Source organism: Heterocephalus glaber, unplaced genomic scaffold, assembly GCF_053883595.1.
Source record: "Heterocephalus glaber isolate CG9 unplaced genomic scaffold, H.glaber_assembly_v1.0 deba00000331, whole genome shotgun sequence".
Taxonomy (NCBI): Eukaryota; Metazoa; Chordata; class Mammalia; order Rodentia; family Bathyergidae; genus Heterocephalus; species Heterocephalus glaber.
The window spans coordinates 56,575,019-56,600,997 of NW_028258142.1; the positions used below are offsets into that span (position 1 = coordinate 56,575,019).

Consider the following 25,979-nt stretch of genomic DNA (forward strand, 5'->3'; position numbering starts at 1 on the left):
GAAGGAGAGGAACCGGGTTCATCCTTCACTCCCTGTGTCCCCAGTACCTGGTCATGTGGTGAGGACTCAAAATGAAAGAAGGAATGGGCTGGAGTTAAGGACAGAATGCTTCAATCAGAAACTCATCAAGGAGGCCTGGGGAGCTGCGGCAGACTCCGAAGTCCCATCAAGCCCTGGCCAGGAAGGGAGGTGCTGGTAAAGAGCCGCCTACTGGTGATACAGATCCCTCCTCCCCCAAGGGCACCCAGAGGCTGCTTACACTCAGATACTCCAGGCCCTGAGGCCACCACGTGCAATTAGATGCTGAGCCATCGCCCTTCTGGGGTCAGTGAGCTGCTACCAGGCCCTTTCCCCTAGGAAATGGCCTGCTCTTCAGAAACAGCTACAGCAGCTTGGCCAGGTGAAGAAAGTTTCCCGGCAAAGTCCTCCAGGCCAACCCATGGCCACCCCCGGACGGTTCTGAAGCCCTAGAGCTCTTGATTTGCTGTTTCTTTCCTGGAACACTTTCAGGAACTTTAGGGTTGTTATAAGGATGCAGATGATAAAAAGAACTAGCATCAAGTACATAGATGCTCAATACATAATATGATTATCAGTGTTCAGCAAGGCACACAACTAACCAGTTGACTACTATGTCAGGCTTCCACAAATAGAAATGCTGTTTTCTGGCCATGGAGCTCACAGTTCAGAGTCCACAAATCTAACAGGTCCACGAGGCCAGCAGCAAGGCCTGGGCAGAGCTCATGGAGACGGCGCAAAATGAATAAACGATGAGTCAGCTCCCGGGGCCACCTTTCCCTTTTTGGGGCAGCAGTCCGCAGCGTTTGTCATGATGACCAGAGGGCACTTCCAGCTTTTCATGAATGGAGGCCAGAGCCAAGACCGTGATGCCCTGACATCCTGCCCAGGGAGCTGCCCTGCTGAGTCCTGGCGCCACCCTGATGCCCAGCACAGGGCGCAGGGACATGGGGCGGGGGAGGCAGCCAGGATCTCGATGCAGTGCAGGAAATGAACACCGGCCACAGGGATGGTAACAGGGAGGGGACTTGGCCAGGACAGGGCCTCAGTTACTTTTTTCAGAGTTAAAGGAGGGGCTAGTTGGTGGAGAGAGGGGACCATTTCTCTGGCCTATAGCTAATTCTCTGTGTGTGATCCTGGTGCCACTTGGGTTTGATATTTGCCCTGTCTGTGGTGGCAGCTCCAGCTTGCCGATCAGTTTCAAACCCAACCCCAAGATGCAAGGAGACAGAATGGTCACAGGGTTTGGTCTGGTTCCTTTCTGACCTACCTTTTCCCCAAAGTCATCATGACCCTGTGGGAACCGGTGGGCCCTGGACTGTTCTTACTCCATGGTATCGGAAAGGGTAACAGAACACACACTGATAAAGAACAGGCAGTGTGGTGGGGACACACACGGACATCTACACACACACACATGCACACACACACCAGCAACCAGGCTCTCTGGTGAAAAGAAAGTGGTATATTTGTTCTTTCAAATTCACAAACACTGAATTTGCAGCATCAAAGCACAGCAAGTGGAAAAGGAAGCCACATTTGCACACTGGCATCTGAACTTTTCACCCAGAGAACCACAAAGCATGCATGCATATACATACCCGGCTTGGGTACTGTCGCGATATGGCAGCACGGAAAATATACTACAGAAGGATCTTCTGCCACTGATAAGGACTATTCTAAAAAGTGGGGGAAAAAACAAACAACAAACAAACTAAATGCAAAGACTCAAAAAAAAAAAAAAAAAAAAAAGAGAATTTCTACAGCAATTAAGCATTCACGGAATTCACAGCAGTTATTTGCATACTCCCGCCACCTCCTCCGACAGATGGTATTCTGCTCTCCTTGCAAAACACAACCTCAGCGCAGCAGAATGCTGCCTCTCCTCACCCAAATACGAACACGTGCAGCCCCAGCGGTGCACGCGTCCTTCCTCCCGGGAGAGGTGCTGGCTGCAGGCTGTGGGTGTAAGACAGAGCAGACAGCACAGAGTCTGGGGCAGCCAGTGCTGGCGAACAGTCATGCCACACTTCCACCACTGCTTTCTCTTCTGCGGCGAACAGTGCAGTAGCAATAGCGTCAGATGTGAGCGGGAAAGACACTCAGATGCCATAATGATCATTAGGCTTTTTATGTGCTGGCAACATGTTAGTTAGGTTCTGAGAATAGATTGAAGGGAACAATTACATAATCAGTCTTAGCTTCCATTCCTGCTGGAAACAGTTCTACATGATGCTCTTATGTAATCAAAATCCACTTAAAAAAAACAACAACCCTCCCATATACTTATCCTGGCTTCTGAGAATAGCTTTTGCCAAAGGGAACTGCTGATGAAAAAAAATGGGGAAATGAATAGAAGAGATTTTAAAAACATTCTTTTTAAGCACAAGGTCAATATGTATCATACACCGGGGCTTATTTACTTGTGTAATAATTCCCTTCAATAATCACAATAACAACTCCTGGAGAAATACTACTACTGAATGCATCAGGATTTGGGAATTTTAAGCTTGTTTTAAAACTGATAGGAAATTGCCTCCAGTCCTGGGCTAGTCCAGTTCCGGGGCATGGCAAACAGTCTCTGCTCCTGGCGCTGGTTTCCAGGGTCCACACCACAACAGGCCCCCACTTCCCTGCCTCATCAGTCACCCTGCTAACACTCTCAGAGTTCCCCACCTTTAAAAACTCCTGCTGCTTTACACCTGTGCTGTCCCTACTGCCTGGAATACCCTGCCTTGGAACACTTGGTAAACTCCTACTGATTCTTCAAAACCTAGCTCAGGAAGTTGCCCCTCCAGGGAGTATTTCCTGCCCCTGGCTGAGTTTGCTGCTCTAGTCAGGGCTGCTTATTCTATTCCTTATTCCAGGTGTGATCATGCTGCTAGTCATGTGCCTGCTCCTCTTCCAGAGGTCAAGTCCAAGGGTCAGTACCCAGCAGCTCCTCCGTAACTGCCCATTAGATGTCACTGAAACGCAGCCAGGATGAGGAGCAGCATTCTGAGGATTCATGGCTAACAGGCCGGAAACAATGCTCCTGGAGTCTAACACCAGTGTTGGCACCTTTGTTTGACCTCCGAGAGCTCACTAAAACTCTTCTGAGCCTCAGTTTCCTCACCTAAAACATGCGATAAATTAGGAGCCATCCTCCTGGATTGTTGAGGTCCACACTCAGAGAATCCTTGCAATAGTGCCTGGCAAATAGAATGCCCACTCAGGAAGTAGGAACTAACTGTCCTCCCTGCAGACCAGCTTCTTGGGCTGAATTTTAGCTGCAAGTCCTCGGGCTCAGAGCTCTCCAGATCTCTGTGCTATATACCCAGCTGTGAAGATACAAAGGCCGTCCTGGCAGCTGAAGGTCCACATGCATAGTAGAAGACCCATCTGCAATGGTGGAACCCAAACGTAGAGATGCGTCCCCGAAGGGAGATGCTTCTCATCAGATACCACAGATCACAACTGGTCACTGTGGCAAGGACAGAGCACTGTGTTTGAGTGGGCTGGGAAGGCCCGAAGGGCCAGAGGTCGATACCTCAAGGTCACACCTGCCTTACACCAGCCAAGTCCCTGAGGCTCTCAGCATGGATTCCAGGGACAGAGCCTGCAGTGCAGTAGTGTCCATGCCAATTTACTGAAGCAAGCATAGCCATGGCTGGTGCTCATTATATACTGGTTACACCCAGATTCTAAGCTTGCTGGCCGATGAGGTGTGATGGTAAGGGATGCTCCAGCAGAGGTAGCAACTTGAGCTCTGCACCACCAGGGCTGCTCTTCTCTAACCTGCTAGCAAGAGCCACACCTGAGGCTTAGCTGGGAGCCCAGGGGCTTCCTGCACACCAACAGCCTGCCTTCTCTAAGGTGTCCCAAGGTGGCCTCCCAGCTCCGCCTGCAGGTCCCCTAAGGGTGAGGGAAAATGGAAGCATTGATGATACAGCTGCTGGAGGCTTCAGTTCCCCCTTCTGCCCACACCATCCAGCCAGGAGCAAAGCCTGGAACCACTCCTTGCCCTGTCCCTCACCATCAACATCTCTCGTGACACAGAGGAAAGAGTAGGTTGACCAACTCCCCAGCCTGGCATTACTGCACGTCCTTCATGTCCTGGTGCTAATGTGTCCTTCCTCTCCCCACATCCATTCACAGAAGGAGGAGAATATCAGTGCAAGTGCACCCTAGGTCTTCTTGTGACATTTTGACCACAAGCTGCCTGCTAGGAGAGGGGCTGCACTGTTGTGTGCAATGCATGCTCATTCTGGGTGGTCCTCACCCCTAGGTCAAGGACAGGCTGCCAAAGGCAACTTGTTCAGAAAAACGTGTTAATGCACTGCACAGCAACTGTGAACTTGGACAGTTCCCCAACAATTCCAACAGGGCTGGTTCTTCTCTGGTTGGCCAGTCCTAAGCAACTGGAGAGGGGAGGAAGTAGAAAAAGTCTTTCCTTTCTTGGGTCCAGGGACTCCCACTCTGCAGGGGCTGGAGGAGGAATCCATACCAGGGACCCACACAGCAAGCACTTCTCTGACAGGATTGCCAGAGGAGATCTGAGTTTTCTGAAACACTTCTGCATGGGCCTCAGGGGCCACCTGCAGGCCTCAGCCAGAGTAGGTAAGTGTCAACAACTGGGGAGCCTGGGCTCCCCAGATTCCTGCACTAAGCAACTTGGAGCAGCATGACTGTGATTCTAACAGGTCCCAGGTACCCACAGCGATGTTTAAAACCTTTGCTTAGCACTGGGAAATGATATCCAAAAAGAAACTCAGACTTGGTGGCCTTCTTCAAGCGCCTGTTATTTTTGAAAGAATTAAATCAGTTGCTGGTGGTCAAGAAAGACATAAGACAGGCAAACTCCATTTCCACTGAGCTTCAGAAAGGGGCCACTTCTATGTCACTGCCTCCAACCACCAGAGCTGCTCTTTCTTATGTGCAAATGGCACACAAAACGTCCACATGATTTTCCCCATCTGTGACATACAACACTTCACTTGAAGTCAAGGTCACCAGAAAGCATTAGATAAAAGACTTCAGAAGAGAAATTAACTCCAGGGAGATGGGTCTGTGAGGAATGAAAGGTCACATTTCCACACAAACATCTGCCAGAGGGAAAAAATAGTACAGGAAAAAGCTCCACTGGGCTGCCGCCCACATGGGCCACGCTGCCTGTGGATATGCACTGTTTTCCACTTCCGGGAAGCTCCAAGCCTGCCCTGCAGCTGGGACGCCTCGAACTTTCCTCTTGGTGCAGCCTCCTGGCTGTGCTCTTGGGAAAGTGTGCGCGGTAGGAAGCTTGCAACTTCAGATGCCACAGCTTCCACGGCCACACTTTGCTCGGGATCCTGGAGTGTCCAGAGCAGACAGCCAAGAGACACATAGCCCCTCACAGTTCTTGGATCCCCACGGGCCACTTTCACTGTGTTTTCACCCCCCTCAAACCAGTGCCTGCAATATTTAACCAGGGAATGCCTAGCACCATCCAGGATTCTCAGGGGTTTCGTTTTCTGCCAATAGCTGGCTTCTTGTCCCGTTTCCAGAAGCCCGGGGAGTCTGTTGGCTATGGGATTTGATCTCCTGCAGCTGGAACAGTCCATGATAGCAGAACTATTTTCTTAGGGACATTAAAAACAAGCAACCGGCTTTTTTTTGGTACCGGGGATCAAACTCAGGTCCTTGCACTTGCAAGGCAGGCGGCGGAACCACTGAGCTAAATCCCCGGCCCAAGCAACCAGCTTTAAAAGGCAGGGGAAAAGAAATCACATTTGCTACAATGCGGGAGGAATACAGTGCTACCCGAACACAGCCTGGTTGTCCACAGTGCATACTAGAAACCTACGCAAACACATTTCCTAAACTCATTTCCTACACATCCAGGGGGCAAGGGAAAAATATACTTGAAAATGTTGGTGTTGTGGGTTAAACTGTGTTCCCCTTAAAAGACATGTTGAGGCAGGAGCCTGCCCCTGCCCCCGTAAAATTTGGAAACAGAATCTCTCTCCAGATGCAAGAGTTAGGATGACATCAGATTACATCTGGGGACATCTAGACGTTCAGAGAGGAAGACCATACAGTGACAGAAAAATGGATTACAGCGATGCTGCCACAAGCCAAGGACACCAAGGAACTTGGGAAACACCAGAAGCTGGAGGAAGCTGGGGCGGGTTCTCCCTGAAAGTGTTCATCCTGCACACTTACTCTCCAGGATTGAGAGAGAAGCCCTTTTGGTTGCTTTAACCACCCACTTGTGCTACTCTGCAGAGCAGTTCTGGAAAACAATGTTGCTGGCACTGTCACTCTTTGGCATGGTCACTGTGCCCAGAGAAGGTGAAGTGGTGGAGACTGACAGTGCCATGCACAGGCAAACAGCACGAAATCTGGAAACCCATTGCCTTCCCAGCTCTGCTTTGAACCACTCTCCTCTCACAATGCTTTCTTAAAAGCTTCCAGAAGGGGGACCGGACCCCTTTCTCTCTCTCTCGTGAAAGGCTGACAATTGCCTAATGAGACCAACACCACCAAGTGTTCCTGGGCACCTACTGACACCTCATTCGCCACTGCGGGATGCGTGTCCACCTCAGGAAGTCCTCCCTTCACTGTCAGAGGTGCTCGGGCTGTGCACAGGACAAAGCAGAGATCTGGGGGCTTCCAAGGATATTCTGTCACCTTCTGTCCTGGAGGGGTGAACTATTCCGGGTAGGGTCCTCGGGTGGGGAGTGGGGCTGTGCAGAAAGTGGCACTGCAGGGTTTGGTACAGGGGAGGGGGGAGGGGGGAAGAGAGGAAGGGGGGAAGGGGGGAAGGAGGAGGGAAGGAGGGGGGAAGGGGGGGGAGGAGGGGGGGAGGGGGAGGGGGAGTCATCCAGCAGGTGAGAATGGGCATGCGGGGCACAGGATGAAAGGCGACATGGACCAGCAGGGACGCATGAAGCTGCAGGGAAGTCAGGAGTGAGGGCACTCGGGAGCAGAGGGCTGCCACACAGTAAATGGGATGATGCATCTAAAGATCTATGCCAAGGGGCCAGGGATTTAGCTCAGTGGTTTTGCTGCCTGCTGCACAAGCGCAAGGACCCGAGTTCGATCCCCAGTACAAAAAAAGTAAAATAAAATAAAGATCTGTGCCGAGCAGCCCAATGAGTCTGGATGGGGGCATCGCTACCATGACCATCACCACTACCACCACTACCACCACTTCTCTCCTCCACTGCCACCTCCATCATGTGACATCACTACCACTGCCGGGGCACTGCCCGCTGAGGAGGAGCAACTTCGCTTACAGAAGATTCCTGTGCAACAAGTTATATGAGCTTCTCTCCTCCTCCTCCTCCCTTCCACAGCTAGTTCCCGAGCACTCCCTCTGAGGCCAGGTGTGGCACTAGGAGCTAGGGAAGACGGGGAAGGATGCAGACAAGTCTTCTCCCCCAGAAGGCTCAGTGTTTGGTGGGACACGTTTACCCAGGGGTTGGTCCTCCAACGGGGAAGCAGAGGGCACTACTGAGCGCACTGGAGAAAGTGTGCAGGCTCCACTAAGGAACTGAGGAAAGCACAGCGCCCTTCACTGACCACCGCCTGGCCTATGGGTCTCTGCCACCTCCCTGCCGAGCTGTACGTTTACAAGGTCAGTGACATGTGTCCCAAACCTTTATACTAGTTGCTTCTGCTTACAGCTGTTCACTAAAGACTGCACAAACTAATGAAACGTGAAAAGAAATCTTATTTCTGTGAAAAATCACTGAATGCTTTGAAAAATACTTTAACAAGGCAAGTTGTTGGAAAAAAGACTGCAGTTGAAATTAAGATAGACAAGACAATTCTGAAAGGTGAAGGGGCAAAAAGTGGTAAAAATCCCAAAGAATTGTGCAGCTGGATGCTTGGTGCCCTGACAGAAGCCCAGTGTGTACACACCGGCCTGGGTGGAAAGGGTCGGGGGTGATGGAAGCCGTGGGCTCTTGAGGGCAGCAAAGAATGAGAAGGGAGGAAGGGCTGTGAGGAACAAGGTGGTGGGCGCTGGCAGCAAAGCTCACACGGACAGAGAGGGCCGCCCCACAGGTGGCTTAACACATTTACAACAGGGCCATAACTCAAGTCTCGCTGCTGGGTGGCTCTGAACCACCGGGGGCACCTTGTATGACTGTCCCATCGTACAAGGTGGTACAAGCCACGCAATGGGACAGTCACGCATGTGCCACTGGCGGTTCAAGTCGGCGGAAATGTGTTAAACAACAGAAATCTGCTGTCTCCCAGTTCCGGGAAAGTTTTCAGAAGCCCAAGGTCAGGGTGTCCGAGGGCTATGTTCCTTCTGAAGGTGCGAGGGGTGGGTTCTGGCTTCTCTGGGTATTTCCTTGGCTTGTGGCCACATCAACCTACTCTTCGTAAGGCAGAATGTTATCCCTGGGTGGTGCCCTTTTGTAAAATGAGGACATCAGCCCTACTGGATTAGGCAGCCACCCTACTCCAGCATGACCTCATCTTAGCCGATTATACCTGCAATGGCTCCGTTTCCAAATAAAGTCCCTTCTGAGGTACTGGGGATTACAACTTCAATATACAAATTTAGGGGGGACACAGTCCAGCCTATAACAGGGAGGAAGAAGGAAGAGAGGTTGAGCATGGTATCTCAGGGCCATTTCCCCCGTTCTTCCAGGACAGCACTGGTAGGCAGCACATGAAGTGTGGCCTTGACCGAGAGCCACCCACCAGCAGTAACATCTAGAAGCACACTGTCCTCTCCAGGCACTGTTTGACACTGGTGGGACAAGGGCTGTCTCCTGGCCCTCTCACCAAGGGGAGGGTTAAAACGGATCTTCCAAGGGAAGGTCCTGTGCAACCGGAAGTGGTTTCCAGCCCGTAAATCTTTCCTCTGTGACTCGTCTTACTTCCTGTGAATCACACCAGTTGAAGGGAGCAACAAGGACTTGCAGGTCATAAGCTCTGCTGCAGCGAAGACCCACACGTAAGGCTCTGAGCCCAGTCACTTAGTATCAAAAATTATTTCTCTCAGCCACCACAAAGAAGGCTGGTATCATGTCCATGCTTGTTAGAGAGGTACGCATAACACCGATGTGCGTGGTGCCATCCAGCGCCCAGGCACACTGGGATGCCGCAGACACCTGTGTTCTCAGTGCTGAGTGACCATGACAGCTCTGCTGGCTCCTCCTCACCTCCCATCAGTCACCCGCACAGGCAGGTGAAGCAAAGCAAATCGCAGTGGAGAGGCTGGTGATGCTTTGGCGCCCACTGGCCCACCGTCTACTCGCTGGCCTCCACGACCACGGTTCTGTTGGAAATTGATGGTAAATACTGATGCTAACAGGGCTGAGGTCTCCTGCTGGCTTCCTCCTGCTGAGGGGCGGTGGAATCTAGTGGTTTCTTCCTGCTGGGGGATGGTGGGATCTGGTATCACAAAAGAAAACAAAAGGCCCGAGAAGGGAAGAACACTAGCCCTGCAGGGCCAGATGCTACACCTCACCTCCAGGAGGACAGGCACCGTCTGATCATGCCGGATGGATCAGTTTCAGGAAGAAAAAGCAATGATGCTGTTCTTCTTTTAAGGCCACCCGTCCCTGTTTATTTTTTGAAATGTGCCACTTCCTCCAACTCATTTTTCAAACTAAATTGGGTGGATGAGTGGAATGATGAGATTGCAAACAAGCTTACTTAGGACCTGACCATCTCCCTTTTCCCACCAAAAACTTCTGGTATAAGAAGGAAAGGCCTTAATGTCATTTTAATTCTTGCTCTTTTATCATCTTGCTTTACAAAGCAGGCAAAATGTGCTAAAATTTTCTTTCTCTCTCTCTCTCTCTCTCTATATTTTCTCTTCATATATATATTTTAAAGGTTCACAGTTTAGAGAGAAGACATGTTGGGATCAGTTCTTTACCCACTCCCATCTCCAATCCTTTGAAATTGCTGTAACTTCCTCCCCAAGTAGCTCAGTCTGCTTACTGCTGAAAGCAGCTCTCGACCCGTTCACCATGAGATGATTCTGGAGCAGCCACAGGTGGCGGTCCTGCCAGGGCACATGGCAACTGTCACTGTGTGCAATGCAGACATGCAGAGCCCGGTGGACGAACATTCTTGTCCCCGGGTCGCTCCTTCTCAGAGATGGACATTTATGAGCCCTGAGAACTGCAAGCACCAAGACACAAATGTCCCCAAAGCCAGTGGCTGTCTCAGTCTTCATGCTCAGAATCTCCACTTCGTGCTCTGAAGCCTCGGTTGTACCTCTGGAGCACTCAGGGGCACCAGCTGGCCTTGCTCAGCGAGGCTCTGTAAATGCCGCTCATCTTCCGTGCATCTTGTGCCCTGGGACCGAGCCTCATCTTCCGTTTCCTGTTCCTCCTCCCCTCAGACTCAGTGGGGTTCGGGGAGATGCAGACTGGAGCTAAGGGTAACTGGCAGCTCCCCTGGACAACCACCTCCTGCAAGGGCACTCAACGGCTCATCTGAGAAGCTGTCCTGGCGGCCCTCTGCTTCAATGAAAGGCTTGCAGATGTGTTGGTGAAGAGTCTTCTAAAGGCCTTGGGTTGTTCTTGAACTTCACATTAAAATAAATTCACTTTAAGAAAATAATACACACCCACCTTTACTTTTATGTAACAAAGAGGTGACCTGCAATGCTCCTCCTTGACTTTTGGTTGGCCGGAGTGATTGCAGGTGTCCACAGCACCCCAGAACATGCCACTCCTCTGCTCAGCACCCTCCCTGGTGCCCACCTGGACCCCACACAAGCAGACGTTCCCCAACTTCCCAGGGCTCATCTCCTCCTCCTCTCCTGCTCGACACGCCAGCTTCCCTACAGTTCCTCAAACACCTCCATGCTCTGGCCTTGGGGTCTCCACAATTGCTGGTCCATGCCGCCTGCGTGCTCTTCCCAATGGGTGGCCGGCTCCCTGGCCCCGAAGGTCTCCCCTGCAACCCCCGACATGCCTGCCACTCCTCCTGTCCCCTAGCTGCTTCAGTCTTTTGCCATAGCACACTGATCCCATCTCTCCTGTAATGTTTAACTGCTCATCATCTATCGCAGCTCCTTGAAGCCAACGGACCTGTCAAAGCAGGTGGCAATGACACTGTTGAACAGACTGTATGTGTTTCTAGCCGTATTTTCACCCAAATGGTTGCCAGGAAGCGGGAGGCGGCATTCCAGTCCATGCATCCCACTACCAAGTGTACTGGCTTCATAGAAAGCAGTGGTGTTGCGGTGGAGTTTGAGAGAAGTCCCTGTTGAATTCTGATTTTTAATAATCATTAGCCAAAAGCCAAGGACTAAGAACGTTATTAGAGAAACCTCCAGAATCCCAGAAAGAACTAGGCTATTAAAAAGAAAAGAGAATCAGAATCCTACAATAGCACCTTCTGGGATGCACAAGATTCCTTCCAGAAATTCAAGGCCATGGGGCAAACCTCATACAGATCCGATGTCCCAAGACGTGACACTCTTGCTGATCACAACACAACAGATGGGTGCAAAAGCCTCGAGTCTCTTTGATGAGGACAAGCTGCATCAGCCTGTGCTGAATCACTCCAATCTCTTAGCCCAGGTGGAGCTCGCTGTCCTGTCTAAATGCCGACAGATTTTCCTTATGAACTTCTGAAGTTTTTCTTCTGTGTGGTAGCTGACAGCCTAACGACATTCCTTTATTCCCGCTAAGTTTAATCTCAGTGAGGTGGGCCCAGCATTGCTGGTCTTGGGTCCCATCTGTCACACATGTTCTCTCCTCTTCTCCCCACTGGGGTCCTCTAGTTGCTCACGATGAGGCCTATGGGCTTCCTCGCCAATCCCCGGTCTAGAAGGTGGGGATTCTAACACTGACCTTTGGGACCCCACACACTGCCCTACTCCTGTCTCCCTTGGGTTGACACAGTGAAAGGTCAGCTACCAAACTTCAGCTGCTGCAGGTTCTCTGGCTTTATGATTCCCACAGCTCTCTCTGCCACTCTATGCACTGGGACATATGCAGTAATGAGAACAGCCTAACAGTCTGCTGAAATTGAAAAACAGAATGTTTCCAGCAGGCCCCTAATCTACTAACCTAGTTATTCCATCAATAAGGAAGTGAAGTTAATTTAACATGACTTTTCCTTAGTGAACTCCTAGTGACTGCTAGCAACCTCCACACTCGTTTCTGAAAAGCACACAAACCATCTGTTCCCCATCTCTGCCAGCAATCAGCCTGCGGCTTGCTGGCTAGGATTATTAGAATTTACCCTCTGCTACCATCACAGATTCATTTGACTTTCTTATCTTAAGGCAACAGTTGCCTGGCATTTTAAATATCATTTGTATTTCCAAATTCTTTCCATTCCCCAGATCTAGCCCTAAAGACAGAAGCCACGGAAAAGCCCTCTCCATTCATTTATTCAGCATTACACAGTACCTGCAGTGTGCCTGGCCCCGTGCTGTTTTACAGCCTGCACTTCACAGCTCTGCTTGAAGACACTTAACGTGCCCAGTGGCTAACATCTGCTGATCTTGACCGTTGACCCCAAGAAATTTAACACTGTTTCCCTTTCTCTTCTGAATATAGTTAGACAAGCCCCACTAGTATCGGGGCATTTTATTATCTCACTTCAGCAAAATATATGTAACACAAAACATGCCTTTGGATAAGTTAAGTGTGTAATTCAGTGTCACCAACCACATGCACAATGTATGAGAATATCATTATCCAAAACTTTTCCATCATCCCAGACAGAAACTGTAGAAATCCACTGAGCCAACAGCTCTGTCTCCTCTTAGCCCCTGGAAACCTCTAATCTACATATTTCCTGTCTCTAAGGCATGCCTATTCTCGATATGGTTCACATACGTGGAATTGCACAATACCTGACCTTTTGTGCCTGGCTTAATTCACTTCCCCAGCATAGTGTCATCAAGATTCATACAGCCTGTAGCACCTATTGGCACTTTATTGCTCTTTGTGGCTGAATATTTCCTCGTATGAATACACCACGTTTTGTTTATCCATTCATCCTTCAATTCTTTCTGTCTCTTGGCTATCATGAATAATGCTGCACTGGTGTACAAGTGTCTGTTTGCTGCTTCTCAAGTCTTTTGGGGATGCACCTATCAATGAACTTGCTGGCTCACATGATCATTTTATGCTTAGCTTTTTGAGGCTCTGCTAAGCTGCTCTGCATGGTCACTGAACCATTTTACATTTCCAGCAGCAATATGCAAGGGCTTCAACTTTTCTTCTTTTTCTAACAGTATTTACTTCATTCTGGACTGGAGTCTCCCTCACACCATTCTTACAAGTTTGTTTTTCTTACTCATTCTTTCCTGAGTCCTAATAATTTTTAAATATCAGAATTCAGCAGAGGCTTTTCCCACACTCCACCATGATATGCTATGTTACAGAGAATGGATTTTTGCCTCCCACTGGTCTCTTTGATTAAGAGAATAAACTTTAAGCCAGGCATGAAGATGCATACCTGTAACCGTGTACTCTGGGAGGCTGAGGCAGGAGGACTAAAAGTTTGACCCCAGTCTGGGGAACTTAGTAAGACCCTGTCTCAAGAAAGAAGAAGAAGAAGAAGAAGAAGAAGAAAAAAAGGAGCCAAGAATGTAGCTCAGTGCAAAAGCCCTGGGTTCAATCCCTAGTATAACACGAGAGAGGAGAGAGGGGAGAGAGAGAGAGGGAGGGAGGGAGAGAGAGACAGACAGACACAGAGAGAGAGGGAAGAGAGACAAGGAGACAGAGAGTGGCATGCTGGACGGGAATTCCACCAGTTTCCCGCTCTGTGCTCCTGCTCCGTAAACTGGGGTAATGAGTACTTATTGACTGGGATTACTTTCCAGTGGTTGCAATAAAAAACTATCACATAGTTAATGGCTTAAAACAACATAAAACTGTTAACTTCTAACTCTGGAGGTGAGAGCAGGGCTGGTTTCACCAACACTCCCAGCCAGCAGAGGCCACGTCTCTGTCCTCAGAGCCAGCCACATCTCCGACAGCGGACTCTGGTCACAGAGGCTCGGAATCTCCCATTTAAAGCTCACTAGAGACATCACAATGCCTTTCCCCTAAGGTTGGACAAATATCATCTGGGTTTCCGAGTCCTTTCCATTCCTTGAGGTCTAGGCTCGAAGACAGAAGCTTGTGTATAAAGTACCTCCCCTCATGCATTCTGCAAATACCCATTGAGTTTCAAGTCAATGAGCTGAAGCCCATAAAGCACGTCAGGCCTGGCGCGCAGTAAGTGCTCCGCCAAGGGGCCCGTTGTCGTCTGGCCATCTTCACAATCTCCTAGCCACTTGTTGCCTGAACTTCCTGAGATCGGTGTCCCTGGAATCCAAGGATGTACTGGTTTGTTTCCAACCATTAGTCCACTGTGACTCCTCAAGGCTTCACGCACCATCTTCATCAGACTGATGCACGTGCTTTTCTCGGACAGCGACCGCACCCGCATCACAGCCACATGCTTCCATCCCAGGTGTCCATGACCGCCTCGAAGGCCAGCCCAGCTTCCTCTCAGGTCACAGAGGAAGTAATTCTTTATAGTGGATGCGGAGGCACCTGAGGGCCCAAGGTTTCTTCCTTAGCAGCTACTTTGATATTACTGATCCTGAGGTCAAACTTAGGAGTTTTCATTTTGCTTTTTAAATGCTGTAAGTACTGTCTCCCATTGTATCAGGTTTTCAATTTTAGGCGATCCCTTTTTCCCGTTTCCTATCTCAGATTGTGCTTGGTTGGGTCAGACAGGTCTATCACATGGTCAGCAGATCTGGGGTCGAGGGAGCCTCGGCTACGGTTTGCCCTGCAGACTGAGATGCTGGGCTGTGTAGCTGGAGGTCCTAGGAGAGGTGGTAGCACCAGAAGAGACCACCTGAGGGGATTGGAGCTCATCCAGATGGCCCCCCACCATCTCCGCCAGGAGCCTCCACTGTGTGGCCGGCACCTGCAGGGCAAACCTTCTGCTCTCCTCTCTGAAAGGCCGGGTCACATCCTCCCATTCATCAGCTGCTGACCACAATTTCCTCCTGTCCCCTCTGAAATCCTATTTTCTTCCTGCCTTCCTCCCAGGCTCTCTTCCTTCTGAGGACAGTCCATCCTTGCTAATAAAACTGAGGAAGGGATGTCCCTTTCGTGTTCCACTTACATGGAAAAACTGGCTCTCACCTGGGTAGGGACAGCGAAGCTGCAGCCCATGGTCCGTCCATCTCTCCTTCTGGCCCACAGATTTTTGGATGGGCAGAGTCCCTGACTCCCCTCAGATCTCCCATCAGACTGCTAGCCCTGCGCTCTGAGTGTCCACGCCATCCCTAGGTCATGGGGATACAGGGAGGCAGCTCTGCGATGTGCTCTGGAAATCCCATTAATCCAAATCTCTTATTAACCACATCCTCTCCTTACCTAACCGTGCCCAGGAATGATCTGGCTTGGTACCCTGGACGGTCAGCAGCAAGAGGCAGGAATACTACTAACTTGGTGCATTTCTTCAGCTTTGTCATTGTATCTAGGAATTAAATCCTTTCCAAGTTTATGTTATGGTTAAGGGCATTAAGGGGGAAAAACAGAAATGTAAATAAATGATAAGTACACTAAAAATGGCATAAAAGCCTCAAAAGGAAAAAAAAAGGGGGACTAAATAAGACTCAATAATGCTAAGTGGCAATGATCATAAGAGACAGAGAATTCCGATTAACAAGAAACAGTGGGGTAAATTTTAACTAAATGCTCCAGACTTAAAATATGAACATATACTATGTAAACACTATTTGAATATCTCAATTTTGCTATTCTGAAACCACTGCAATTGTTATAAAAGTACATTCTCTATTCCTATAAAAAATAGGGATACTTTAAGAACATGAACCTTTAAAAATCTTAAAACTAGGGATACACTTCAAGAACATGAACTTTTAAAAATCTTAAAACTAGCATCATTACACAGGTTGTACAGTGTATTTTCCTTCACCAAGTGACAGGAATTCTGGGCCTTAATGAGTCTAAAAGCCTTTAATGATTTTCATTTTGTGAAGAGCAGAGGGCGTTGGAGGCCCATATGCCCCCCTAAAAACCAGGGGATCTAACAAGATGGTCTTGGTGGCAGGACCTCTGCTCCATCCCAGGGTCACAGAGCACCCAAGGCCCCCCCAGGGAGGGGCTGTACCCCCACCGGCCACCCCCACGGGGCTCAGCTAGTCCGTCACAAGCACGTTGGCAACAGCGATTCCAGCCCATCTGTGGTCCAGCATTTTAATATCAAGGTCTTACAAATTTCAACCACAATAGTTTTTAATTACTAGCACATCTTGAACACACCTATTGGGCCAGGGATTTAGCTCAGTGGCGCTGTGCCTGCCTTGCAAGTGCAAGGTCCTGAGTTTGATCCCTGGTACCGCAAAAAAACAAAACAAAACAACAACAACAAAAAACACCTACATCAAATGTCAGCTGGCCCAGGAATCTGAACCAGCACAGAGGAAGAACCTGCTGGCAAAGTCCTGGTTCTGTTCTTCTAAAGAGAGCCAGCAAAGCCAGAGTGGAATCCACACGCAGGCACAGGTCTGCAGGGTGTTTATTAACCAGTGCACGCAGAATGAAAACAAAACCAATACAGCAGAAAAACAACTATTTTTCTGTTCAGTTTTCCATAAGATGTTGTTGTTATTATTATTATTATTTGCATGCTATCAAAAATTCAGTTTTTTGCTGGCCTATGTCTCTCACTTAAGCCTTAGGAAGCACTGTTCTCTAGAGATTCCTCTTGGTGATTCTGAAGCCAATGGGAGGTGATTACACAAGGTCCTCCAGGGCAATGATGGTGAGCCTTTCAGCGCTTTCAATGATACAAATAGTATGCTGCAGCACCTCTGCCACAGGTTCACCACCACTGCTCCAGGTCCTAAAGTGTGGGCTTAGCTTTGCACAACTCTGGTTACTCAGCTGAGGTCTCCTTGGCCCCGCCCTGTCCCCTCCCACCAAGCCCTCCAGCCCTGGCCAGGCAGCAGCTGGGTGCTAACGCAGTACCTGCCATTCCTGGTGTCGTGCTGCCGCATGTTCTTGATAAAATGAATCTTCTTAAAATTCTTTGGTCTGGGCGAACCTGAGAGAGTTCGACATCTGAAACATAAAGCCATTTCAAAAACAGTCAAGTTGCCTGCTGGACAGCTGAGACATCTCCACACAAAGACAGGAAGGAAAGACTATACAAATGCTTTAAGTCACCCAAGGCAGGCAGGAGTTGCAGGATAATAAAGACAATGCAGCTGGAAGCAAGGAAGCTTTAAAAAACCCAGTGACAGACAACTTCCTTGATAACACGGATAATAATTCATATGCTCTGAAAAGCCAGCTAATGAAAACTATTGTCTGAATTAAAATAACTTAACCTATCCCGATTCCAAAGACATTATTCTTTATTGTCATATTAAAAAGAATACTCCTGAATCAACATAGGCAAAGGGAACAGAAAGTTGTAAATTCAAAGGATCTGGGGCTGGGGAGATAACATGGAAAATTCAGTTTAAAAACAACCTTGAATCATTTTTCTTCCAAAGCAGGATTTTGGCCTGAATTAGCTAGACAGTTGCCTCAACTCCCAATTTGACTACACTTGGGAAGTCACCGCTTAAATCTGAATGAGGATGGGAGATGCAGTTAGTTGCTATTTTCAAAGTTTACTTACTTACTTATTTATTTGATTTTTTGAAACAGGGTCTCGCTATGTAGCCCAGGCTGGGCTTGAACTCACTATGTAGCCTAACCTAGACTCAAACTCATGGAGATCCTCCTACCTCAGCCTCCCAAGTGCTGGGACTACAGGTGTGTGCCACCACTGGCTGTTTAAAGATAATTTTAAATAACTATCTACCATACCCAAGTGACGTGGATTCAAAACACTCTTTTTTTTTCTTGGAATATATAACATTTGCTTAGGCTGTAAAGTCTGAAAAGGCCACAGGCCATATACATCTTTACAAAATTCTAAAATTTTGAGACAGAGTCTTGCTAATTCACTAAATTACCCTGGTTGGGTTGGAACTTGTGATCCTCCTACCTCAGCCTCCCAGGGTGTTGGGATTAATTACTTAGGAAATTTTAAGTTACAAAACTGCAACAGCATCACCATTACTAAAACAAAAACCCAATAAATAAGAGTCTGGAGTCTGTCTTCTTGACAAAGAGAGCTGAGCTGCGACTTTATATTTTTGGTTTCTGCTACAAACAAAAACAAAAACAAAACAAAACAAAAAACCCCTTTCTAACCACAGGCCCCATGAGTGATGCTTTGATGAGTGAGTTCCAGAAGAGTATGCCCAGCTCCTCCAGGGCATCACTGAACTAGTCAGTTCGAATTCAGGGCTTCAGGAAAAGGGTGACAACGCGACCCGGGAGGCAGAGTTGTGGGAAGGCAGCGTGCAAAGCAGGCAGGGAAGGGACAGGGTTCAGGCCCACGGGGTCCCAATCATACTCTCGGGGCCGAGGCAGGGCGCATGGAGCGTGGCACACCCCATACACCCTGGCCCAGCCTTCTGGTGAGGGTCAGGCTTTCAGGAACCCTTTCCCACCGCCACTGAACACTCCTGTTCCTCAAGAACAGCACCTTGAAACGAACTACTTGGATAAGTACCACTGAGTGGAATGAATGCAACCCCACACTAGCGGATACTCATCAGTGGCTTTCACTGGGAAAGGGCCTTTCATGGGCCACGGGTCCACAGCAGGACCACAACAGAGACAGAGTCTTCCCGGCCTCCTCAGTGAGCTCTTCACGACTCTGACCAAGGCCACTCGAGGGTCCCAACTGTGGAGACTGTCAGTATTCCAGACCCCTCCCTGCTGCTGCTGAGAGCTAAATGGTCATATACGAGCTTCCTCAACTATCAAGGGACACACTCAAACACTTGATCACATACATACACACACACAAACACACCCACACAAATTTCCAGCACTGCTGTATTATTAACCCACACTAGCTACAAACGATGCCTGTTTGGCTCCGCTTTGCCTTCATAGTCTCAAAGCTGCAGCCCTTGTTACAGGTGCTGGATTCTTGGCTTTAAACAAAGATTCTTTTCAAGACCTGCAGAATGCTGCCTGAAAGGCCCTAGCAGATGCTTCCTGTGGGTTCTGGGCAGGACTGGCACAGGGGACCCTCTAACCCCTCCCCCACTCCAGGCTTCCAAACCCGGAACCCAGATCCGACCAGGCCAGGACTCAAGGGGACAGAGCCTCACTCTCTTCCCCAGAGTCCCAAACTGTTCCCATTATGCCTCCAGATAGGCTGCTTGCGTCTATAGGCCACCAGGGCTCCTTCTGTCTCATATGCAGGACATTCTGAAAACATGGGCTATTGGGAAAAGAGAACCTGGGAAAGCGTAAAGGAAGATGCTGCCAGTGGTTATGGATAAGGCTGAGGGGTCAAGGGTGTCCTCTCATCCCTACCTCAGTCCCCCTATCACAGGTGCCTGTGCCAGCTGGGCTGGCCAGTGGGCCAGGCCACCTCAGCGAACTCTGCTGCTTCCTCCCGCCACCTCTGCGAAGTGGCCACCGATGCCGGCCCGGAAGAGAAACAACTCTTCTCTGGCTGCTGCCCACCTCCCATGCCCCTGATTCCTTGGCCTTCCTGGGAACTGGATTCAGCACAAGGGGCACAGGAGCTTTCCGTGCCAGCTGGGGCAGGGGTAGCAGCAGCAATGACCTGAACAGCTGTGGCCACCAATGCCCACACTTGGACAGCCCGGGAAACCAGGACAGGTGCTGACAGTGGCTGTGTTTGCTGCCGACAAACCAAGGTTTCTCTCAGCCCCCTATTAAAGATGTCCTAACCCCTTACTTTGGATGCCAGGTGAGTATCAAGCAGGTGGACAACTCCCCAGAGTCCTCTCTTTATTAAGTGCTCAATTCCTGGAGTTCTGGGTGGTTCCGGGAAACACTAACTGACGTGGAAGAGAAAAGCAAGACTTCCAACAGGGTAAATTCCTAACAGTCAGGTCTTTCACTACTAGCTCCCAGCCCTGACGACATACCCTACCAATCTAGCCCTTCAATCAGCAAGCTGTTTGTTGTCTTGCTTTTTTAAAGCATTCAACTAAGCCACCAGGGAACCTAAGCAATGCTTGCAGGGAACGGTGGCGTTAGCAACAATTGCCAAGGAAACTGGAATGCTGCGTGCTCAGGTCACAGCAGGTTAGGTAAAGAAGAAATTAATTTCACAGCCTCCTGCGTTAATGTGGAAATACCTTTTTAAAAACACACACTTTAAGTGATGAAAAATTACATTAGGGTAGAATTAAATTAAAAACTAATTTAATAAAAGATTAGCTCTTTCTTGTTAGCACTGAGAACAGGATGCTCTTAATTATGCAAAAATTTTAATAGATGCCTTGGAGCCATTTGCTTGCATGCTAAGCTTAAAAGCCAGTGGGCTAATAGCCTTCCACCCCCCCAGTTCCCAAAATGCGGCAGTGTCATTTTGGGTACTTTCCACGCAGATCGGAGAGAGCCCGGGCACCAGCCCGTTCAGCTCTCTCATTTTATAGACAGGAGCCCTGAGGTCCTGGAGAGACTGAGCGAGTCACTGAGGCCACACAGCCAGTCAGAAGGGGCAGGCCAAGCAGTCAGGCCCCCAGATCCGGAAACCAGTGTCCCTTCTTCTATATCCCGTTCATTTTATTTCTGAGGCACAAGGAAATGTCTAAATAAATACGAGAACTTTTTTTAATTAAAAAAAAAAAGTCCCAGGGGGTGGCGGTGGTGGGGGGCGGGGAGAAGACTTCTAAAACTGCCTTAGTTTCTGGTTATTTAAAAAAATGTTATATTTGCACAAAATGCATTTGAAATTCAGTGCAGTATCTACAAGGAAGCACTGCATGAAGTGGCAGTGGGGGTGGACTGGCCATTTTGCCTCAGCTTGTCTGTCGGTCTGTGTGGATTTGGGCAGGAAGGTGCAGGTGACAGGGGACCCACCAGGAACACAGTACCCAGATGATCCTCTCTGGCCTGCTCTAAACCTCCTGGAGACACCATGACTCCTGGGTCTGAGGCATGAAGGTCTTGTCCTGGAATCCCTGAGGAGGCAGGAACATGTTTAAGCCTGTGCCCGACTGCCCAGGGTCTCTCTGCTTGTGCCGCCACACAGCCTGAAAGACCATGGCCTCTGGCAGCCTCTCCAAGCACCAGGGCCTCTGAGCTCTATGCACCGACTTCTCTATTTGCAACCTTGGTTAGAACGACCTTATCCCAAGCCACTCAATGCCCCTCACTGCCACCCAAGAACACTGCTCCTCTGAGTCCACAGTCTGAACCAAAGCCAGCTCCTTGCCCTTGGCTGTTAATGCAGTGGGCCACATGGCTCCTTCTAACATGTCACAGTCCCCCGCAGGAGGGCACTCATGCCCAGGCCGAGCACCAGCCCCAAACATCCGTACTCCTCCTCTTCTACCACTGTGCCTTTGGAGGCTGTGCATGTTTCCAAAGACCTAGGAAGCGGAGACCACACTCTCTGGTCCTGCTGTCTCTTTGGGAAAACACGGGTGACCGGATTCATGGTCACACTTTCCATCAGAGCCCTGGCCTGTCTGGGCTCACTCCGGCCTCCGCTTCTTGTGGGAGAAGGAACCCTGTCCAGGGTGGCACCTCCCGGGCTACAGCGGGAAGCCAGGGACTTGCAAGTCCTGCCCAGCAAGTGGCCAAGGCTCACGGAGGGTAGATGCTGGTTCAAGGCCGAGCTGCAGCAAGTCCATTGGAGCTTTGGTCTCCTGCAGGCCCTCTCCTGCTGCCTGCCTCTCAGTGCCTTCCCTGAGACACTTGGAATCCCACTCTTCCTCTCTCAGCACCTTCTGTAGGGCTGAGCCCCCACATGCTGCCCGCTCAGCTCAGGGCTGCAGGGAACACAAGGAGATGCAGCGTGGGAACCCTGGCTGGGACTCTACAGATGCATGCTAACCAAAGGAGAAGGCAGGCTGAGAGGAGGGAGCACTGCCAGTCACAGAAATGCACAGCTCAGCAACTGCTGTCACCCAAAAAGATGCCTCACCAGCATTTTTCTAATCCCAAGACGAAAATGGACCACTTCCAGGCCCACGAAGCCCTCACAACCATCCTTATCAGGTTTCCCCAGCGTCCAGCCAGGGAGTGATGTCGCAGGCATCTCCTAAGGGGTTCTGGTTGCTCCTCTTGCTAAAAATGAATCCCAAGACCATAACTACCATGTGATCACATCTGCAACAGTACTGGGCTCTTCCTCCATTAAACAGCAGCTTTCAGAGTGAAAAGAAAGGCCAGGTTTTAGCTCAGTGGTAAAGCACCTGCCTAGTATGTACAGAGAAGGGCTGGATCCATAGCACTGCAACCCCCCCCCCCCAAACAACAACTATAAAAACAAGAGAGCACAGGAGAAAAAGTCCCTCAATTCTAATGGTCCTCAGGGTTGGGGTTCCATACTAGGAGTGTGTTCATAATCCCTGGGAGTCAGACGGGCATTTAAAACATTTAATTCTGTAGATCAAGACTTAAAAAAAAAAATTTTGTACCACAATCTGTTTACAAACACATACATGGAACATCAAAAGCTCACCTTCGGAGCGGGGCGTTCTCCTCAATATCTTCCAGGGTTTCCAAGGATGATCTCTGGGAGATGAGGCGACGCCTGCAGAGAGGGGGAAACACCCGAGTTAAATCGGATCAGACGTTTCTGTGAATCTGAAAGGGTCCTCGAAAATAAAGCCCACTAAGGTTAAAAAAAAAATAGGGTCAGACACAAACTGTCTTTAAGGGGCAGCCTGCCCTGTTCCCTCCCTACCTGAGGACGCCAGGTCCACCTGGCCTTGCTGCACACTGGCCACCCTCCGTGGGGACAGGACCTTTCAGGGCTGCAATTCCTCCCACAGACAAAAAAGCCAAGATGCCTCTTGTAATACACAGTATACAAAGGGCCTTGTGTGAAGGTTTTCTAGACTATTAGGCAAAACTGAAGTTTTTAAATATCAGGGATTGGAACCAGGTAACTGATAAATTTTTAAACCACATTAAATAAAACCTCAAAATTGTAAGAATGAAATTAAATTAGTCTTTGCAAGGCCATTATCTCAAAAGCAACAAAGAAGAAATTTAGAAGAACTTCTCAGACCAGTAAGAATGAATATTCAGCATTAGAATGCAAAACAATAACTTTTCTGGCTGCTAAAGAATTCCATACCACCTGCTAAAACCCCTCAATCTAGTTTCTTTGCCAGGCTGAAATAAGAAGAGGTCACAGATAACTAAGAATATCTGGTACAGGAGCAGGGCTGGGCGGCAGTAAGTTTAGATAAATCCATTTGAACAAGGACCATGCATTTCATAGCAAATGATGTGGCAGAGGGTGGTGGATGGAAAGTTTCACCAGGTCTTTACCTTAAATAAAAACTGAAAATAAGATAAAAGCCGATTTTCTATTATATTTAGCAAAATTTAGGTTAAAAGCAGGCAACTCAACTATGTGTTAGATTGTTCTAAAAAACAAAGAATGAAACAACTTTTTTCAGGGGGTCTTTGGTGTGTACTTTTTTGGAACAATTACACTGAACCTTTTCTTACTTATTGTAAGACAATCAGATCATTTTTGCAAACTATTCAAGGACTTCATCAATTTTCTAAGAGCCTTTCTTGATCTTTCGACATTCAAGTTCTTTTTTAATATTCCTCACTCATCCTCCTCCTGACTGTTAACTGATCTTTTCTCAGATGCTCATTCACCAATGTGTGCACCAAGCATCCACCAACATCATCGCCACTGTTGCAGGACAGCCTGGGCCTCCTGCCAGACTGCAGCTTTACTCTGTGATTGACCAACACTGAATTTCCATTTGCTCGGGGCCACCGGGTCTCCAGGAGTCGGCCAGAGCTGTGGGGAAGGCATGGATCTTACCAAGGAATGATGCAGAGGGGACTGACTTTAAAGGCAGCCAACTCATTAGTAAATGGGACATCATAGGCAGCACTGTAACACCAGGGGCTCGGCTGGCCAAGTGCCCTGTGACAGTGGCCTGCAGGTGCTGTGGTTCTGAACAACCAGCCGAGGTGCAGCCCCTCTGAAATCTCAGTTAATCTCGAAGAGAGCAGGCAAGTAAGCCCTAGCCTATCCAGGTGCCAGGCTGCCTGGTTCGGCGCCCAGGCTGGGACTGGCCTCTGTGGCTCTGCAACAGGTGTTCCGTGTGCCATACACAGAGCTGTGCAACTGCACAAAAGGGCATGCCGAGATGCTATGGCTCTGAGGCCTTAGCAAGCTCCTTGATTCTCGAGTCTCAATTTCTCTGTCTACAAAATGGGAAAACAAGAGTAGTTACAAGTCAGTTAGGTGCAAAGTCCTTGCCACACAGTGATTCTTTTTTTTTGGTACCGGAAATTGAACTCGGGACCTTGTGCTTGTGAGGCAGGCACTGGAACCACTGAGCTAAATCCCCGGCCCCCACACAGTGATTCTTAATGAATGGGAACCGCTCACTGCTCCCTTTGGGGTGGTACTGGGACCTGCACCCTGGTTCAGCTATGAGGACCAGGCTGACTGTCCTGGCTCTCACTTTCCTTCGGTCCCAGCCCCAGCAGGGTCACCTCAAAATGCCTTGTGCCTGAGACCTGAGCTCCTTCCACACCTGTATCTGCTTTACCCAGACATCTATGCTCGTCTGTGACAGTGCACTCAGGGAGGCACAAGTCACGCTTGCTGGTGCACTGGCCGCCCCATCCTCCCTTCACTATTACTGCGTCTCCCGCCATGAAAAAGCAGCCAAGTGATGATATTTACCACCTGTCTCTCTGCCAAGCGGTCACAATTTCTACCCTGATAAAGTGACGTGTTAGGGACGACTGCACAGCTTGAGGCCAGAGGTTGCTACTGGGGCAGCAGAGATGCACCCAGGCCCCGGGAAAGCCCGGCAGGCTCATCCTTTCCACACCACCGCTCAGCAGTGGGATGGCCGGCCTGGCCTGCTGGGACACAGCACTGACCGGGCTTCACCCCATCCTCATGGGACTCATGCTTAAGCGGAGTCCAAGGGACCTCCAAGCTCCACCTCAAGCCCCACCGCCCTGGGGAGCCACCCTCTGTGGAGAAACTCCAGCTGGATCCCACAGGAGCACAGGAGGCCCTGCCCAGCACCCTCACCCCCACCCCAGCTGGGCCATGTTCTGAGCAGGTGTCGCCCCTAGAGAATCAGGCCATTTCACAAACGCACAAAACTTGACGACACCACTATCAAAAAGCTCCATGCAGCTCTTCCCACACTAGAGAAGAAAAGTGCCTTTTGGGAAAATCGCCAAATTAGGATAAATGTTTTTCTATACAGTTAGAAGAACTTTTTAAAACTTTTTTTTAAAAAGAGAGCACACTGGATGTCTTCCTCCTGAGATGCACAAATGCAGACTCACACATTCCTACTTGTAAACTGAACGGTCCCTCTCTTCCCGAAATGTATATACTAAACGCCTACATCCTGGGAAGTGATTAGGTCAAGAGTGTGGAGCCCCCAAGAAGGCATCAGTGACCTTATAAAAAGGACTTCCCAGCACTCCCAGCCCCCTTCTCCTCCCTCTGAGGACACAAGAAGTCAGAAGTCTGTAACCTGGAAGAGGCCCCTGCTAGCCCAAGACTACCCTGGCACTGTTCCTTCAGAACTGTAAGAAAATAAATTTCAGTAGCTTAGGAGCCAGCTAGGCTATATTTTTTGAGATGGAGCTACAGCGCTCAGAAAGGTCCACTGGTCATAAAGATGCCACCAGGAGCACCGAGACAAGCAGATGTGGGGCCAGCCCTTCCCACCTAAGCTAAGGACCCATTCACAGGTACCAGGGTGCACCCTGCGAACTGGGCACGGTGACTCATGGAGCTTACCTTACCCCTTAGCCCCTGGCTAATCCTTCCAAGGTATTCGGTGACACTATCTTCCACCTTCTATCCTCAGGAAGCCTGTGGCGGGCAGAGAGGCTTGGCCAGGTGGCCAATCTTAACCAGAACTTTCACCCTGCAATTTGCCTCCTGGCCTAAGC

General features: G+C 49.4%; 1 protein-coding gene across 7 annotated transcripts in view; it reads right to left on the bottom strand.

Annotated features, from left to right (window-relative positions):
- Cables1 (Cdk5 and Abl enzyme substrate 1) overlaps positions 1 to 25,979 on the bottom strand; it is a 96,707-nt gene that overhangs the window by 34,211 nt on the left and 36,517 nt on the right. For 5 of the 7 annotated variants that reach the window (XM_021265161.2, XM_021265158.2, XM_004853161.4 and 2 more), the window contains exons 2-4: positions 22,531 to 22,602; positions 16,977 to 17,069; positions 1,620 to 1,697 (exon numbers count right to left, since the gene is read on the bottom strand). In XM_021265161.2, the coding sequence (XP_021120820.1) occupies positions 1,620 to 1,697; positions 16,977 to 17,005 (107 nt within the window). In that variant the 5' untranslated portion in view covers positions 17,006 to 17,069; positions 22,531 to 22,602. The remainder of the gene's footprint in view (positions 1 to 1,619; positions 1,698 to 16,976; positions 17,070 to 22,530; positions 22,603 to 25,979) is intronic. The other 2 variants (XM_087194052.1, XM_004853162.4) reach the window with 1 other exon arrangement.